General features: G+C 35.8%; 2 protein-coding genes across 5 annotated transcripts; both read left to right on the top strand.

Moving 5' to 3' along the window:
* The first annotated feature begins 496 nt into the window (after nt 1-496).
* LOC147503748 (rho GDP-dissociation inhibitor 1-like) lies at nt 497-5,439 on the top strand. Its single transcript, XM_086556978.1, has 5 exons — nt 497-1,273; nt 1,364-1,430; nt 2,325-2,543; nt 2,637-2,761; nt 4,926-5,439. Exons 1-5 carry the CDS (start codon nt 1,010-1,012, stop codon nt 5,001-5,003), a joined length of 753 nt encoding a protein of 250 aa, XP_086413104.1. The 5' UTR covers nt 497-1,009; the 3' UTR covers nt 5,004-5,439.
* A 1,046-nt stretch (nt 5,440-6,485) lies between these two features.
* LOC147503747 (fimbrin-4-like) lies at nt 6,486-17,631 on the top strand. Of its 4 annotated transcripts, none has more exons than XM_086556976.1 (15): nt 6,486-6,622; nt 6,937-7,089; nt 7,177-7,347; nt 7,438-7,676; nt 7,773-7,944; nt 8,035-8,073; nt 8,210-8,278; nt 8,463-8,579; nt 9,306-9,517; nt 13,251-13,406; nt 13,488-13,687; nt 16,064-16,221; nt 16,298-16,394; nt 16,597-16,688; nt 17,092-17,631. In XM_086556976.1, exons 2-15 carry the CDS (start codon nt 7,003-7,005, stop codon nt 17,356-17,358), a joined length of 2,076 nt encoding a protein of 691 aa, XP_086413102.1. In that variant the 5' UTR covers nt 6,486-6,622; nt 6,937-7,002; the 3' UTR covers nt 17,359-17,631. The 4 variants fall into 4 exon arrangements, with proteins under 4 accessions (XP_086413102.1, XP_086413099.1, XP_086413100.1 ...); XM_086556973.1 differs by having other exon boundaries at nt 6,510-6,767; XM_086556974.1 differs by having other exon boundaries at nt 6,510-6,767; nt 6,934-7,089.
* The last annotated feature ends 586 nt before the right edge of the window (nt 17,632-18,217 follow it).

Genomic DNA, 18,217 nt, shown 5'->3' with positions numbered 1-18,217 from the left:
TTCCGTGAGTCACTTGCACCTATAAATTGTATTCGTGATTCTTTACTTTAGTTGGTTAAATTGCTGATAAGAGAGGGTCCCGAACAGTTATATGTCTGATTAATTAATTGTTGTCTACCGAATAGGCAACTCTAGCCAACAGGCGGACAGTGTCACCCCGGAATGCTTTCAAACTCTGATCTAACACATGGCAAGCTAGAGGGAGCATAGCTGAATCACTATGAAACTCTATTTAGTCATGAAAAGTTGTCCAGGAAATTTATCCCAAGCTGGCATTTTGTTACAAAGCTATGTTTTCTAGTCCGTATGTTTTGCATAACACTAATTCATGAGTACATTAAATCCATCACTCCTAAAAGACTGCTTGGATTGGAAATTTTTTTATTCCCCCACACCTTTGAAAAAGCAGATAAACACTTACTAATAAATGAAATGAAACATACTTTTCTTAACCTCTATATAAATCAACAAAGTATCTAATTACCAATTTCATTACAAACTATGGTTTCAACAATGCTGCATCCAAACTTCAGACCAACTTCCATATTGGTTCCAATATTTGGATACCCATGGTCCATGCGGCCACGCCAACCAAGACAACCTAATATAAGTTGGATGTTACAGATCCCAAAGAAGTGGTCAAACAACAACAGCTATAAATCCATTCAATCATGGTTGTATGTAACCTTAAATCATGGCATAAGCTACGTGGATGTAAGTGCCAACAAAGTGAGCTTCACGTTCTAATCAATCTATCTAACACAACACCTCATTTATTCAGGATCACCACACGACCTTTTCTACCCCCTCCTCACTTTCTTCCCAAAACTCTTTCTCTCTGTTTCTTCCCCTTCACAAGCTCAACACCATTAACATTTTCTTCCTTTGTCTTCTTTCTTGCTGTGGCTCACTTTTGTTTGTGCATTCTTGTTTGGAATAAAGAAAGAAGCTCACTTTTTGTCTTTTTTCTTCTTGTTTGACTGTTTTTTTTTTGGATGAGTTGTTGTTGATGTCTTTAGCTGTTGGGGCAGTTTCAAGTTCCGGCAAGAAAATGGGGTTTGATGAGAAGAATAAGAGTGTAGGTGAAATAACAAGTAGTAGTAGTAGTACAAACCCACCAGAGACTGTTGATGAGGAAGAAGAAGAGAAACTAAGTAGACAAATGAGTGAAGCTTCTCTTTTTGGAACTGAGGAAGAAGATGATGATGATGAGGAGAGGAAGATTGAGTTGGGTCCTCAATGTACTCTCAAAGAACAGCTTGAAAAGGATAAGGTGTGTTTTATTTTTCTAAATAATAATAATTGTTAATTGTACATTTTTGAAATATATTGTTGTATTTTACTTATTTATATTGGTTCCCAGGAAGATGAGAGTCTGAGGAGATGGAAGGAGCAACTTCTTGGACAAGTTGATATGAATTCTGTTGGAGGTATATATCAATAATTTTCTTTCATTTTCCCATGTTTGTGCATTGTTATTTATATGCTTTAATTGGCTAATTGATTTTGAGAGAATATGTCAAGAGTTGGATCTAAGAGACTATAATGATTATAAAGTTCATACATTATCTCTGTTTTCAAATTAAAAGGACAAGGTGATTCCCAAGTTAATTTTTTTATTTCTGATATTTTTAATCCATTTTGTTATGGTAGGAACAAATGTAACATTTAGACTAAGAAAAGAGGAGTGGGGGTTTAAGGGTTTAGGCCGGGATCAGAAAAGGTTGTATTAAAGTTTCGTTCGGTTAATAACATGGTAATTGCCCTCAGGGAAATGAACCTGCAAATAGTGAGATGGTGAGTGAACTCGCCAATCTTTGCCGATTTTACTTTGTTCTCTTTAAAAATCAAACCTTAGACCAATCAAGTAGTTTTAGTGGCTGGATTTTGCATGATTCTCTTCAAAACGAAAGAAATTAGAATAGAGGAGAGGACGAACAGAACTTGGCTTTGGGGAGTATGAAAAGAGAAAAGGAAAGAGGAAGTGGTGGGGTGAAAAGAAAGAAAGAGAACAGAGGGGGAGGAATGTAAAATTAAATGTGAGAGAAGAGGGATTGAAGGACGACGAGAGGAAGAGACACAAACAATGTTTTATCTCCCAAGCGCAAGAAACTCACTTCACTCGTTACAATAAAAAGATAAAAATATTTTTATTATATGTGGGAATGACAAGTCCTTGAAAAATTTGTGTTTTCACTAAGTTTTACTTTATTTCATGAATAAATTAGTTTTGTGTTGGATTCTTAATTTCGTGTTCATTAGTAGTGGTTATGATTTGCTTCTAATAAAATTTCATCCTTCTGCATTTTATGTGTTATATGCAGAAACATTAGAACCAGAAGTTAAGATCCTTAGCCTTGCAATTCTCTCCCCTGGCAGACCCAATCTTGTCCTTACAGTTCCTGAAACAGGAAAGCCTAAGGGTTTGTGGTTTACACTGAAAGAAGGCAGCCGTTATAACCTAAAGTTCTCTTTTAAGGTCACCAACAACATTGTCTCTGGTTTAAGATACACAAACACAGTTTGGAAAACTGGGGTGAAGGGTAAGTTTATTTCTTTCCTTCGCACTTTCAACAAAGAGACTCTGTTCTGTATTTGATCCTTTCTATGTGTCTTTCAAATGCTTCATTCATCAGTGGACAACACGAAAGAAATGCTTGGAGTTTTCAGTCCACAGGAAGAACCTTACACACATGTGATGCCAGAAGAGACTACTCCTTCTGGCATTTTTGCTAGAGGTTCATATTCCGCTAGAACGAAGGTAACTTAACTACATTACTTTTACCTTGATAGTGCCTTGTATACTTCAATTAAGCTAAAATATTTTTGTGTGTATATATGTATATTTATTATATCTGTATCATGTGCACAGTAATGTGTGTATAAACATAAATGTGGAAATGTAATGCAAGTTGTGACAGAAACTACCTAACATTGACTCTCCAAAAAAACAAGAACTATGTCGGATATGTATCCCCTTAGCCATGTCGGATATGACACACGGACATATTTAAGGCTATGTTCCTTGACTTTTGATAATTTTCCATGTGGATACCAATACACGTACCTGTGTCCGTGTAACTTAGGACCGAATTAACAGAAATAAGGTCCTAAACTCATTTGTTTTATGAACATGCATACATCCCCAAGTAAAATATGTTTATTCTCATTCAGCAATTTCCATTGTATTGGATATTCATAGATTCCGGCAAAGTGAGCGTTATCCTAAATGGCAAAAGAGAGAAAGTGGAATTTATAATCTAGTTACATATCATGATTACAATATTTACTCCAAATAATATTTTCAAGTTGGAAGTCGGAAGTGTTGACATTGGGAAAGAATGGTCGTTGGAAGGCTCTTATAAAGTTGCACTCTACTTTTTCAGATATTCACTAGATTGAGTGTATAATTTAGTTTTGAATACACATAGATGGTGGCTTTTTAAGCATCTAGGGATGTCATTGCTCATTTGGCACTTGGCAGTGTTTACATTTTCTTTCCTATATGATCATTATAACGCAATTATTAATGACGATAATGCTCATCATTAATTCAGATGCACTAATGGTCCTTACAAACCTTGACCTCATTGTAGGGTAGTAGTATGAATCATGATAAACCCATTGCATGAGTTCTTCGGAGTGAGCGCAGTACTGCTTTGTTTGTCTTGTCAGTTACTGTTCGAACTATAGAAATATTGAGTATAGATGAGATCTCAATGTGGAAAATTTGTTTACAATGATCTGAAGTTCTCAGATTATAGCCAAGTGTTTATGCTATTATGTTGTCGTTTAATAACCACAGCTGTAACTATAGTTAGACAGTTATTAACCATAATAAACATTTAATCAATCATGAAAAAACACTAAATATGCTGCCTAGATGTCTGTCTGTCTGTCATACACCTTTACTGACTTGTGCTGTCTTCAGTTAATTGTTCATTATGAACTTCAAAAGGACTTCATTGTATTTATGTATACTTATATAGTTATTTTCCAGAGTAAATTGTCGGTAACTGAGAATTTTGAATTCCTCTTGTTTCCTTTCTTGTCTGGAGTTCTGTACTTAATGCTAAAGTTTGAGGTAGACCATTTTTGAGAGGTCTAAACTTTAATTTGTGGGTCGCCTAATGAGCTCTTCACTAGCTTTATGATTATATAACAGTCTTAGCCATACATTTGGAAAGTCCCGATTCGTATATGGGCCATTCATATTGAAGAGTGAAGACATCTTCTATAATGGATTCAAATCAAGTCCTGTACTTTTTACCAAGGGTCTTGAGTTTGTTTTCTAACCCGAGGCTTTTCCCTCTAAAGTAGCAGACAACAATATTTGTATTATTAAAAAGTACCTGTGGCCCATCTTCAAAAAAATGTACTGTACATGTTCTCTTTATTCATTCCTGAGAACTTAGTTGCTGTGACAGGCCTAGGGGTATTGTCCAAGCTAACTCTAAGATAGGCTAAAATGGTAATGCTTCCATTTCTTCCGAATGTGATTTTTTGTGCATAGTCCATTTGACAAGATTGTCCATCCATATTCCAGGATCTTAGGGAGACTGAGAACTACTGATGATGTTGATCTCAAAGCCCTGACCGAAGAGGTTTTGGACTTGCAAGGACACTTTGACACTAAAATCAGGCGGTTTTTTGGTTTAAGGATTATAACTTTATAATGAAAATTTGATAGCTAACTCTGTCCCATCCAGTGGTTACTATAGTATATTTTCTGTTAACTTCCAATTAGCACTGTCAAGGACACGAAATCAATTGCTAATTTGCCTAACATGGGATGATGCATCTTCAAGTCATATACTAAATTCAGTAGTTACTATTTCTTTGTTTTTTGATAATTAATTCAATAGTTATTCTTCTATCCGCCTTGTCTTATGTAAATGTCTTACTATATCTCTTGTTGTGTTCAGTTTATTGATGATGACAACAAATGCTACTTGGAGATTAACTACACATTTGATATCCGGAAAGAATGGGCGTCATCTTAAACCAAGAACTCGTACATCACTCTATCGTGGATATTGGAACATACCTCACTCCCATTTCCACTTTCAATCATTGAGCATGTTCATATCCTACCTTAGACTAATTTTTAGTGCAACGGAGTGCCAGATGTCCAGAAAGTTGGAAAGCCATTGGTGATTACCATTTATTAAAAGAAAATCATATTGTTCTGAAGTATGTCTCTGAGTTGAGACTGGGCTGAAAGTAGCTCCTCCGTATTTGTTCATTGTTTGGTTTTGTTTCTTAAGACAAGCTTGCAAACCATTTGTAAAGGAGACTGAAGTAGAAAAAGTTTGTTGAATTACTTGTTAACCTTTTCTTTTATCACTACCTTCATTTGCTGCTCATTATTCTCCTGAGTGTTATGGTACTTTCAGAATTGCTTATTTCTTTAATTTAATTGCTTTTGGTGTGTTCTTATCTTGTGGGACTAGTGCTTTTTATGCTGGTGTACTACAGCTTTTCATTTTTGTGTCTTGTGCTCTGTTTTGTGAATGTTGTCGCCTGAGTCTCAAGGAAGTCCTTAATCCGTAGAGCCTTCCATTTGGATATGTATCATGAACACCACCCCATCTGTGATATTCTGTATTGCAAAAAAGTATGATACACAGTAACCAATATCATTAGGTACAATACGTGATAGAGGTATTACAATGACTCAATACCTACAGTACAATTAGCATCTAATGATGCAAATATCTAAGTCACTCAACAAAGGGGTGGCCCTGAGTTACTGGGGCCAGTTTGGGAGCTTGTTTTGGGTCCCCAAAACTAAGGGCAGACACGCTCAACCTAAAAGTGTCACAAGACTGTTCAAGTGTCCATGGGTCAAACGATGCTGGAGCCTGGAGGAGTGTCCTTGTTTTAAGACTGTTGGACACCGAGACCTTTGGGGTATGGACTATGGACCCAGATACCAGGAAATGCTAGCTGGTGGGCGAGCCCACTTTTATTTATTTATTTTTCGAGTCAAGGTAGGCCCAATATACATGTACCAATTTGCAATAAGACCAACCCAGACTGTCAAGCACAAGAGCCCAAGTGGTATGTGGGTCTAAACTCTAAAGTCTAATATACTTAATTTATAATTTGATTGATATGTGGGTCTTGCGCACTGTTTCATATATACAACGATTTCAATATCACACCTAAAACTTGTTGATAAAAACTTAAACTGAATGAGGCCTGAGTTTATATAAAACTTGTTGATCATTACTTAACCGAATCAGTCCCGAGTTTAGATTAGTCCCATTTGGGCAATAGAACTTAGCCAACTCAGGATAGAGGAAGATTTAACTGGGAACAATCCACTAGTAGTGACTCATTTTGGGACTAGCCTGCATTATTAGATCAACTAGGATTTTCAGGCCAAGGAAGAAGAGGGCTAACTGATTCACATACCCCTCCTCTAAAAGTCTAAATTAAACAGTCAGTGGGACCCCTAAAAATGGGTTTTATTAAGACACCAAATACTTGCATGTCAACCACTTGTCATCAATATTTAGAGCTCTCAAATATTTGACGCAATCATCTCTTTCCATCCAAATCCACAAAACTTGTTTTTTTAACTCTTTTACAACAATTTCAAAGAAAACAACATAAGGTAAAAAAAATTTATGTCTCTTTTTTCCATTTTTTTACCATAACATTTTCACACCCTAATAAAAAGCTTGTTAACTAATTTCATTTCAACAACACTTGAAAAACAAGAAAGAATCTCAAAAACACATTATTTCCGAATTTAACAGGTTGGTCATCTTAAATTTACAATTTTGCATAGTAAATATTTGTTATTTTTCCTATTAATAGTATATTACAAGTAGGACATTAGTTTTTTTTAGTGTTTTAAGCCTTAATATACTTTGTTTGTTTGGAATTTGGATCTGAGATCTTGAATTGGTAATGTTTGTTAAGCAGAGGGATTAGTTTGGTGTGGATTTTCATTTGGCATTGCCAATTTTTTAGCAAAACACACTGACAAAGATGTCAAGCTTTGTTGGTGTTCATGTTTCCGATCCATGGCTTCAAAGCCAATTTACTCAAGTTGAACTACGTACGCTTAATTCCAATGTAAGTGTTTGTTTTGATTTGAGATGTAGTATTTTTTGTTTTGTTTTGTATGTATGATTGTGGATATGTGGGATGTGTTTGATTTAGTTTGTGACATTGAGGAGTAAGTTGGGGAAAGTTACGGTGGGAGATTTGGCGCCCGTAATGACGAAACTGAAGACACTTGGTCAGATATTTAGTGAGGAGGAGATTACTAATATATTGGGTGAGTCGACTTCTGATATGAGTGAGGAGGTTGATTTTGAAGCTTTCCTTCGGGTTAGTTTTCTACTCATGTTTGAGCTTTTACGTTAACTTTAAGTACTTTAATTTGTGGATAGTGATGATATATTATGAATGTTGGTGTAGGCATATTTGAATTTGCAAGCTCAAGCGACGGGCAAACAAGGTGGTTCAAAGACATCGTCAACATTTCTTAAGGCCACTACAACAACACTTTTGCATACCATTAGTGAATCAGAGAAGTCTTCTTATGTTGCCCATATTAATAGCTACCTTGGAGAGGACCCATTTTTAAAGAAGTATCTCCCATTAAATCAATCTACAAATGATCTATTCAACCTCGTGAAAGACGGTGTTCTCCTATGGTACATATGCACTGTAGTATATGGCATTTTTCTACTAGATTTTGAATGTAGGTAAAAGGTTTTGGTGGTTTCTGATGCTTTTCATGGCGTATGCAGTAAGCTGATAAATGTTGCAGTACCTGGGACAATAGATGAACGAGCTATCAACACCAAAAGGGTACTTAATCCGTGGGAAAGGAATGAAAATCATACTCTTTGTCTCAACTCTGCAAAGGCTATCGGTTGCACAGTAGTAAACATTGGAACCCAGGATTTGATTGAAGCAAGGGTGAGTTGATGCTAGTTCCATTTTTCCGTCTCTGTAGTTGTTAGGATGGAATATATGGTTGCTGATGTATGTTCATTTTTCTTTGTACAGCCCCATCTGGTGCTTGGTTTGATTTCTCAAATTATAAAGGTGCCCTTTTGAATTGCTTGTCAGTAAGCTTCTTCAAAATATTAAATCAATGATAGACACTATGGAATCAAAGTATGACTATTCGCTCCCTTGATACTTGACATTTTGTTGCATTTGTGTGTGATGAAAAAACCAGATTCAACTTTTAGCAGATCTCAACCTAAAGAAGACACCTCAACTGGTGGAATTGGTAGATGACAGCAAGGTGAAGCTGCATTGGCTCTTACTTTTCCTTTTTCTTTTTGGTTCCTTTTAGCTTAATCTTCGCGGAGTTTTTTTTTTTTTCACTTGGACCGGTATTTGTGTTTCTTACTGTTCTTTTTCCATAGAGGATGTGGAAAGAGAAAGTAAAGTACCATGTACTGTTTGCCTGATGTTGATTTGTGCAGGATGTAGAGGAGCTTATGACTTTATCCCCAGAGAAGCTTTTGCTACGATGGATGAATTTCCATTTGAAGAAAGCAGGCTATAAGAGAACCATCAATAACTTCTCTTCTGATGTGAAGGTAGAAGAATTTCTGTACTTATATTTATATTGATCAACGAAAGAACATAGATTTTATTTCAGGTTGTCCAAATCCAGAAAAGAGGATGAGAGAGAGTGGGGAGGATGTGTGGAGTTTTGTCGTGTTGAACAGAAGTCTAATTCTTTGATTTCTAATAATCACTAGTTCCCTTTTATAACTGCCTCCTTCTGTTATCACTTGCAACCACAAAGTGATTTCTTCCAGACCTCTTTCTAGCTTCTGTTGTAAATTCTTTTCAAAAATACTCTTAGTTCCAAGTAGATTTTAAACACTGACACTCTTGAAAGCACAAAAATAACTTATTTCCTCCATTATTTCTTACAAAATTTTCTGATAATTGTGAGAGTGGCATTGCTATGGGATTTTTCATTGCATTAGATTACAATTGGAGCTTTTCGTATAAAGGATTAGTGTCAATGGTCTTGAGTGAGGCTATGCAGTGGAAGCGGCAGATGCAGGGACTGACTAGGGGATAGGGAGAGCTTAGGTGCACTTAGAGGCATGCCAAGGCCTAAGCGGGAAGCTCTGGGGGTGATCCTAGAGCCCTGGCAGGCCTAAGCATACTTTGGATTTCACAGGAGTGGGGGATCTAATTCCAATTGGGGAATTGTAAAACAAATATTCACGCAGATTGCAGTTATCGAACGATAATTTGACATTTCTACCATTGCTGCGTAGTAATGTCATCAACCTATGTGCCTGCAGGATGGAGAGGCTTATGCTTACCTGCTTAATGTTCTTGCACCAGAGCACTGTAGTCCAACTACTCTGGATACCAAGGATCCTACTGAAAGGGCGAAACTTATTCTTGATCACGCAGAAAAAATGAATTGCAAAAAGTACATAACTCCAAAGGACATGGTTGAAGGCTCACCTAATCTGAATCTCGCATTTGTTGCACATATATTCCATCATCGGTGAGAATGCACATGCTATTTCTTTTGCTCAAATTTTCCTTTTCCTTTGTGTTTTTTCTCATTAGAGTTGTGGTATAGATTATATCGAGGTACAAACTTTATTTGACCAAGTTTACAATGTAGATGTTGTTCAGATTAGATTTCTTTGAATTTCTTTGGACAAAACTTTCACGTTTTACATTCATTTTGATTTGGTACTGTTCTCATCGTGATTTGACAAGGACCCGTCTCATAACTATTTCTTGGTTACGAGTTTAGCTCATATTTTTTAGTAGGATTGTTTTATTATTATCTTGCAATGAATCTTCTGTCTTCACTGTGTGTAACTATTCTGTTACTCTAGATTGTTGGATATCTTGTAAGGTCTATTAAGAGAACAAATATATTCTTCTGAGAAGTGCAAAAAACAGAAGGGATAAAAACAGCCTCAGGGCGCCAAGTCTCTATGAGGCGTGAGGCAGAAAAAAGAAAAAAATGGCCAGAAAACTGAGAAACAATTTACTATTTGAATGAAATTACTGATTAATAAAAAGCTTAGTCATGACATCGTGAAGCGGGAGCGAGGGGGAAGTGGGAACGCTAGAGCGCCTAACTGGAGAAGCTCCACATTAGAAAGCGCCTATGTACGGACATACATGTTATATGCTATAGACAAAATCTCATTATACATTGAAAATCAAACACTTTTAGCAGTGTAATAGCATTGAAATAATTTAATAAGATTTCTTGGAACCAATTTAGTGAATTATTAGAACCTGGAATTGTATGTCTAACACCACAAGCTCCAAAAGCACTGTACCATGGTCAAAGCAAGGAAAATTACTTTTGGAACAGAATCCTTGGTCGCCAAACACATAAACCACTAACCATGGTCTCTCACTTGTGGACGAAAACCATGGTCAGCAAACACAAAAGACAGAATTACAAAAACATCAAACACATAAACAACTTCCCACGCTTTCCCTTTTCTCCTCATAGCATATGATTTGGTTAGGAAAACCGCCTAATCTTTGTTGAGTTATTTGGTAACTGTAAATTTCTCAGAAAACCACTCTTGCATCCTCATTTCAACCCCAATTTCAGTTCTCAAGATCTATAGCGAACAATTTCGAACCTCTTCTTACCGTATAACACAGTTATATGGTGTTTGTTATCATAATTTTTGAAATCTTAAGTTATAGTTAGCTAGAGACAAGAACTTCTCTTAGAGCGTGGTTTGTCTTTCTGGGATCGGGCTTTCCAAATCAAGCTTTTACTAGAAGAGCGCGAAAGCACGATTTCAAAGCGGGAGAAAAGGGGGTACGGGACGGTTTGTGTGAGTAAGATCAAAAGTGTTGAGGCTATAGGTTTAACTTGTGGCAGAAGCAGTCATTTATGGAGAAAAAATAGAAAAAAGAGCAGAAACCGAATATGTAAGGAGACATACCACAGAGAGAATACTAAAAAGAATTGGGGCTATAGGTTTATCTTGTGGCAGAAGCAGTCATGTATGGAGAAAAAATAGAAAAAATAGCAGAAACCGAATATGTAAGGACATACCGTAGAGAGAATACTAAAAAGAATTGAGGCTATAGGTTTATCTTGTGGCAGAAGCAGTCATGTATGGAGACAAAATAGAAAAAAGAGCAGAAACCGAATGGTAAGGACATACCACAAAGAGAACACTAAACTTTTGGTTTCTTGGTGTAATTGAAGTGGATTTGTCTTTAGAACATCGTTCGAAATTGGAAAGAAACGGAATTGAAATTGGAAGAGATTTTAGTTTCTTAGGTTTTAAATAGTAGAAGGGGGAACATAGGGCTTGAGAATGGAAATTTTTTGTTTCTATTAATGAGATGTTTTGATGGACAAAACATGATCTAATATTTTTCTTTAAACATTTAAGTGAGTTATTGGGGATTGGGGGTAAAATTGTAAAGCAAACAAAAAAATGAAAAAAAAGTCGATTTTGTTTGGTCTCGGGTGGGGTCATCCCTTGCTTTAGTGACTTACAGCGTCTCAATGCTGAAACCTCACATTATACTGCCAACGCTTAAGCCTCAGTGCGCGAAAGCCCAAAAGTGCATCTTTTTAGACCATGTTTCTGAGAATCTAAGTTCCGTGCACGGGTTGTATGGGACTCCTTTGGGTGATGTGGATTCATGGCACCATCAAATTTGAGGTTGCTAGCTGCAGCAGTAGAGACTTTTTAAAGGCCATGATTTCATGGGTACCTAATACTGTGTGTTTGTATCTTTGGACACTAGGGCAGTGTTTTGTTGTAATGGTGGTCAGTACATTAGTGTTGAGGCGGAGGTCTGTGTCATATATCTTATTGTAGGGCTTGTTTGCCTTCTTATTGTGAAAACCAAGAGAAGAAAAAGGAGAAAGTTTGCCTTTTTGCTCCTCTGATGCTGTGTATATCAATTAGATGTATCTATTTTAATCCCTATGCAGTTTGAATGTCATGCTATATCACAAAAAAAGTTACTGGGGATGAACTGATCTATCATGTTGGACTCTTACATATAGTGTAGTTGGTTCTTGATGGAACAGATGGAATTTGTTAATTTACCAACAACTCAAATAACAAAAAAAAAATATGAAGAGAGAAAATGAAGACACATTGAAGCTCTACCTGTAACATTTGCCCTGTATATACGTGATGACTTGCACTTTATGGATCTTCCTTTAATTTTCCTTTAAGCTGAACAGGTAATTGGACGTCTGTCTCAATGAATGGTTTTGAAACCCCTTCATTTGTGTTTGTCATACTAAAAAGAAGTCTTATTGTGACTCTAAGAAGAAGCTTAAATGATTGGGAAATTGAATACTTTTTTATACCATTAAGAGAAGTTCTTGGTGAGGTCCTTCTACCATGTTTTGGCCAAAAAGTATGCTTTGCACAATCTAGAAGGTGAAGAGATAATTAATGATTCCTTACAAAAAAATATGGATGGACTCGATTTCGTTATAAGTGGATTTCTTTTGTTGGGGAGAATTAAAACCGTTGACCTCTTGAATAGAAGAGGTATGGAGCTAAAATGTTAGTCCACTTTGCAATGTGAGTGAGGAGAGTGTGGATCATCACTTTCTTACTTGTGCCTTTTTGAAGGATATTTGGGAAATTTACTGCTCATCGTTCCTTAAACCGTGGCGGAAACTTATACTGTCACCGTTTTCTATCAAGGCATCATGGATTCGAACACCCCCCTCCATTGTTTGGAACTCGAGGATATTTGAGTAACTAGAAAAATACGTACACAAGGTACTATAAGGGATCAAAGAGGAGTTATGTGATTGGATGCGTGCTACCCATGCTCAAAAGGGTGACCTGCCAAGACTTCATTTTTAATCTGGATAACCTTGTACTATAAAGAGTTCTTGGCCATTCCATAGCTCCTTGCTATGTGGCGTATTACTTGTAATACTATGACTTTATCACATCACAGACAAAAAAAAAGTTTTTGAATGTTTCCATTTGATGCAAAAAAGCTTGGTTCTTTACTTGCTATGTTTCTGACATTTTCATTCTATATATTGCCTACAACTTAGTTTTATTCTACTGATTTTTGGGTGGTTTGTGGCTATCTCTACTCTTCTGTCTCCTATGTTTTATATTTATTAGGAGTTATATATATATATATATATATATATATATATATATATATATATATAGATATATATAAGTCTCCTATATAAGAAGCAGGTATATTTTGTCCATGTAACGTGCGTTCATTTGTTCTCCTTGCAGGAATGGTTTGTCAACGGAAAGTAAAAAAATCTCTTTTGCTGAGATGATGCCTGAAGATGTACAATCATCTAGGGAAGAAAGATGCTTTAGACTGTGGATAAATAGTCTTGGAATTGTTTCATATGTGAATAACGTATTTGAGGATGTCAGAAATGGGTGAGTGTTCCATTTTGATATGTAACACTCTGCAACATTATCATTTCTCGGTCTTTCTTATCTTGTAATCTACTTCTTCAGATGGATTCTCTTGGAAGTACTTGACAAAGTGTCCCCAGGTGCAGTTAATTGGAAGCAAGCATCTAAGCCTCCCATTAAAATGCCATTTAGGAAAGTAGAGAACTGCAACCAAGTTGTTAGGATTGGGAAGCAGTTGAAGTTCTCCTTGGTTAATGTAGCTGGAAATGATATTGTACAAGGAAATAAAAAGCTCATACTTGGTAAGAGTTCTTCACTCTAGTTAGTCTGTTCTTTTCGTGCAAAATACTTAATAACATATATGGAAGCTATATTTGGTTTTTCGTTTCTAAGGTTCAAGACATTTTGAACAATTATTATTATTATTATTATCTGTTAATAAAAGAGTCTGTTATGTCGTACTATCTGTGATGTGGGCAGTAGGAGTGCCTCATGGCTGTGCACATGTAGGCATCTGTAGGCGTTCTCCTGTTATTCTTTTGTTGTTTCTCTAATTTTTCCATTAGTTGCAGCCGCATGGTTTCAAAGTAGTTTTGGATGTTATTTGATATTGAGTTAATAAGAGGAAACTTTACGGTTTTCTTTGAAGTAGTAGAGTTTTTTTATGTTTATATATTTGTGTTGAACGTGTAAGCAGCTTCGGCCAATTAAATCTACATCAGTTTGGTATCCAATTCATCTTTTAAAAATCACCCAAAATTTCAGTTCTTAACAAGTCGTATAAATCATCGAATGCGCGTAAACATGGGAATCCAATATTATATAAAGGTGTCCCCAGATAACTTTATCTGGTTTACTATAATAAACCAAGTATAGAGTACATTCAACAACCGTACATGGAGTGCATGTCAGAGGAGCATTAAGAATTTTTTTACCTATCTTACAACGTTCAGTTGTTGCTCCTGTTTATCTAGTTTGGGAGATAATACCCCAGTAATGAATAGTTGACTGTTCTCGAATAATGAGTACAAACTGCAAAAGTACAGTTGTGAACATACCAAAATTATATTGTCCAGCCGAAAAGGTCTCATATCTAAGACTTCTTATCTTAATGTATGTGCTTGCCTCCCATGAGAGTAATTTTATATTGCAAATAAGTGAAATAACCTTTTGGGTTAGTTAGGGATGACACCCCATTACTAGTTGCAAATAAGAATGACCTCCCATTTTCAAAATACTAGGCAGAACCCCCAGTTGCAAGATTCAACGGTAATGCTTCTTCACGTGAAAAAAAAACTTCATTTCGTAGCCGTTGAATCTTGCAACTAGAGGGTCATCCCTAAATAATTGTAACCTTTTTTTTTGCATCGCAAATAACTTGGTCAAGGTTTTCCTAAACCGTGTTTTTTTTTCCAAATGCTTCATTATATAGCATTAATCAGCATTTTTCATAATGCTAATTGCGAAATGTTGTTCCCTGGTGGGCCATAAGCTGGTGAAGTACAATTCACAAATAGTCTAATTAAAGGTACAATACTTCATACATATATAAAGGTATTACAGATCATTTCCTCATCAGATACACCGTTTCTTCTTTCTGAAAATAACCCTTATCGGAAATCCTTTTAGCATATATTTTTTGGGAATGAGCCTTTGAGAAAATAAAAGAATACGTTTTTGAAAAAGCGGCCACTTCTATAAAGGAACGTAGAACTTCTAGTTAAGTATGTACAGATGCAATATCGATTTATTTTTATTGAAAAGTGATCACATTCATTGGCATGTTAAGTGTCACTTCTCGTTTAGTGTTAAGAGTCCCTGTTCTTTGCAATTTTCTTTCCACATGTTGTGGGCTATGTGGAATAACTGCGGAACTCACAAACCAAACATGCACATACTTTGTGGAAACTTTTTGATTTTGAACTGGTACAGTCTAGGTATATATAAAGTTCTGTTGAGATGTTTAGTCTAGTACCACATGGGACCTTGAAAGCCTTGCATAACAAGATATAAATTCCTGGGCCTCTCCACTCATCTCCAATTGGTTTTGAGTTGGATGTCCTAGAGTTTTATATGGTATCAGAGTAGGCTATTGTGTTTGGCCCTACGTTATCAAAGTCTGTTGTCGTTTGTCCATGTCTTAGGCTGAAGAAACGCCACGCATAAGGGGGTATATTGAAATGTTTAGTTTAGTCCCACATGGGACATTGAAAGTCTTGCATAACAATATATAAGTTCTTGGCGCTCTCCACTCACCACCAATTGGACTAGATGTCCTAGAGTTTAATAAGTTCTATGTTATTAGAGTCTCAGTAATTATGTAACCAATATGTAATCCTACTGAATTGTGAATCCATAATCAATATTAGCTTAGAGAGCTTGGGCTTGTTTCACCCATGTCAGTTGTATATATAAGAAGGAGATGCACTTCAAATCCAATAGACTAGTATTAATAAAAGAAAAACAATTACAAATAGACTAGTATTAGGATCTTATCTTTCCCACTTATTTTTAAGATTATTTTATATTTTTGGATTTCCTATATACAAAGATGTGGGCCATTCCTTCCTGACTATGGTATTACATTGTCAGAAATAAATGTTATTTTCACACATTTTAGCTATATCTTCCATATAAATATATTTAGTTCGCAGTTGAAGGATTGTTCTTTCTTTCAGCATTCCTTTGGCAGTTGATGAGATTTAATATGCTTCAACTTCTTCAAAATTTGAGATTCCACTCGAAAGGTAAGGAGATGACAGATGCAGATATATTAGGGTGGGCGAACACTAAGGTGAAGAGTACAGGGCGAACATCTCAAATGGAGAGCTTCAGGGTAAACAGAGTACTTTCTGTACTTAAATTGCAAATTAATGATGCAATGTTTTGAGTTTGCTGCATGTGTTTTTCAGGATAAGAACTTGTCAAATGGGATATTCTTCCTTGAGCTTCTTAGCGCGGTGGGGCCAAGGGTTGTTAACTGGAATCTCGTTACAAAGGGTGAAAGTGGTAGGTTTAGATTGCCTGATATAAATTCATATCAAGTTTGATATCTCTGTCGCTCTTTTTGGTCAAGCCAAATTTCCATAGAGCCAAAAATGAGTAAAGAAGCCAATATTATCAAACTTAATATATTTATACTAGCATATATGGTTTCAGAGGCACAAATTGTTGACAATACCCATCTTGTGTTTTGATGTGAAAATGGCAGACGAGGAAAAAAACTTAAATGCTACATACATAATCAGTGTTGCAAGAAAGCTTGGGTGTTCAGTTTTCTTGTTGCCCGAAGACATCATGGAGGTATGAATGTCGTTTTAATACTTTAGTTATATCTCTATCAGGTTTAGATAAAAGATTTCTTCAAAGAATGTTATTTAGGAGAGCATGACTAATGTTAACTTTCATTTGTGCTCCGGCTTCTATGGAGTTATATATAACATACTATATTAGTTTTGAGCCAAGACCATAACCATCAGAAATTTGTTTTATTTTTCAAAATTCCTTGTAAGGGCTCCATAAGGAGGATACTAATTTGTTATATATGTAGCATTATGATGTAGTGCAACCTCTTTCTTTTTGCTGATCGAGATATTTCTGTTTACCATCTCTGAACTCTGAAGTATGATTTTTTGTTCTCATTTATTTGAAATAATCATCTTCTTTTTGTGTAATTCACGTTGGGTATTGTTTGTATTGGTGATAGGTAAACCAGAAGATGATCCTGACACTTACGGCCAGTATCATGTATTGGAGCCTTCAGCAACCCGTAGGTCCAGAGTCTTCCTCTGCTGAAGCTGCTGCAACTCCAGAATCATCATCTCCGGCACCCTCTGTACATAGTGAGGATGGAAGCACCCTCTCAGAAGATGTTTCAAACTTGACTATCGATGATGCTGCCTCAGATAGCACACCTTCCCCACATGTTACACATACGAATGCAAATGAGGATCATAGTAATGGTAATACATGAGGTCTAAGAGGGATGTATCTATTTTCTCGTAGAACTTGGAAGCATTGTTTTCTCTTATGCCCTCTTGTTAGAGAAAAAAAAAAGAAAAAAAGATAGTGGCTGGTGTTTGAGAAAAAAATTCAAATGATGAAGTCTTGTAAAATCCGTCAGTTCAGATGTTTCATCAGTTTTGTTGTAATTAGGTGGTAGCTGACTAGCTGGTGTTTAGGTGTATTCTTTTAACTATAAACATCAATGATATGAATAATAGAAAGCCGAAATATCTTGCTTATACTCTTAAGGAACTAAATTTCTGGAAGTATCACAAAATTTTCGTTTTCAGTCGTTTTCGGTGGCCATCGGAACTTTCGTTGAATCAAAAAGTTTCTGTATAAGTGAATATACGTTAATAGTTTTGTATGATTTTTCAATATTTTACTAATAGTTTTGTATGACTTTTCAATATTTTACTAAATTTCACGAAAGTTTTTTATCAGGTCTCCTTGAAACATTCAGCAATACGGATAGAACAACTGAGAAAGTGTCTCGACAGAAAGATATAAAATTTCGGAAGAAAAAAAATAGAAGAATGGGTCAAAGCATTCAATGGTTACATAAGTTACTACGAAAAAAACTACTCGATTAGCAATATCTTCATTGATACTTTACATTGTTTCCTACGGTAATATAAGATTTACTTACTTTTGATCGTAAAGATTTTATTTACTAATTTACTAAGTAGGAAGCTCTTAAATTCTTAAATGGTAATACAACAAGTAAAGTAATCAAGATTCAAGAGTAAGTAAATGAGTAATACGCTTTCTTTATTTTGAATAACGTTTTATATATTTGCGACATTTGGATAATGTTGGTAATGTAA

Source organism: Coptis chinensis, chromosome 4, assembly GCF_015680905.1.
Source record: "Coptis chinensis isolate HL-2020 chromosome 4, ASM1568090v1, whole genome shotgun sequence".
In the NCBI taxonomy this organism is placed as follows: Eukaryota; Viridiplantae; Streptophyta; class Magnoliopsida; order Ranunculales; family Ranunculaceae; genus Coptis; species Coptis chinensis.
This window is presented reverse-complemented; position numbering and strand designations above follow the sequence as displayed.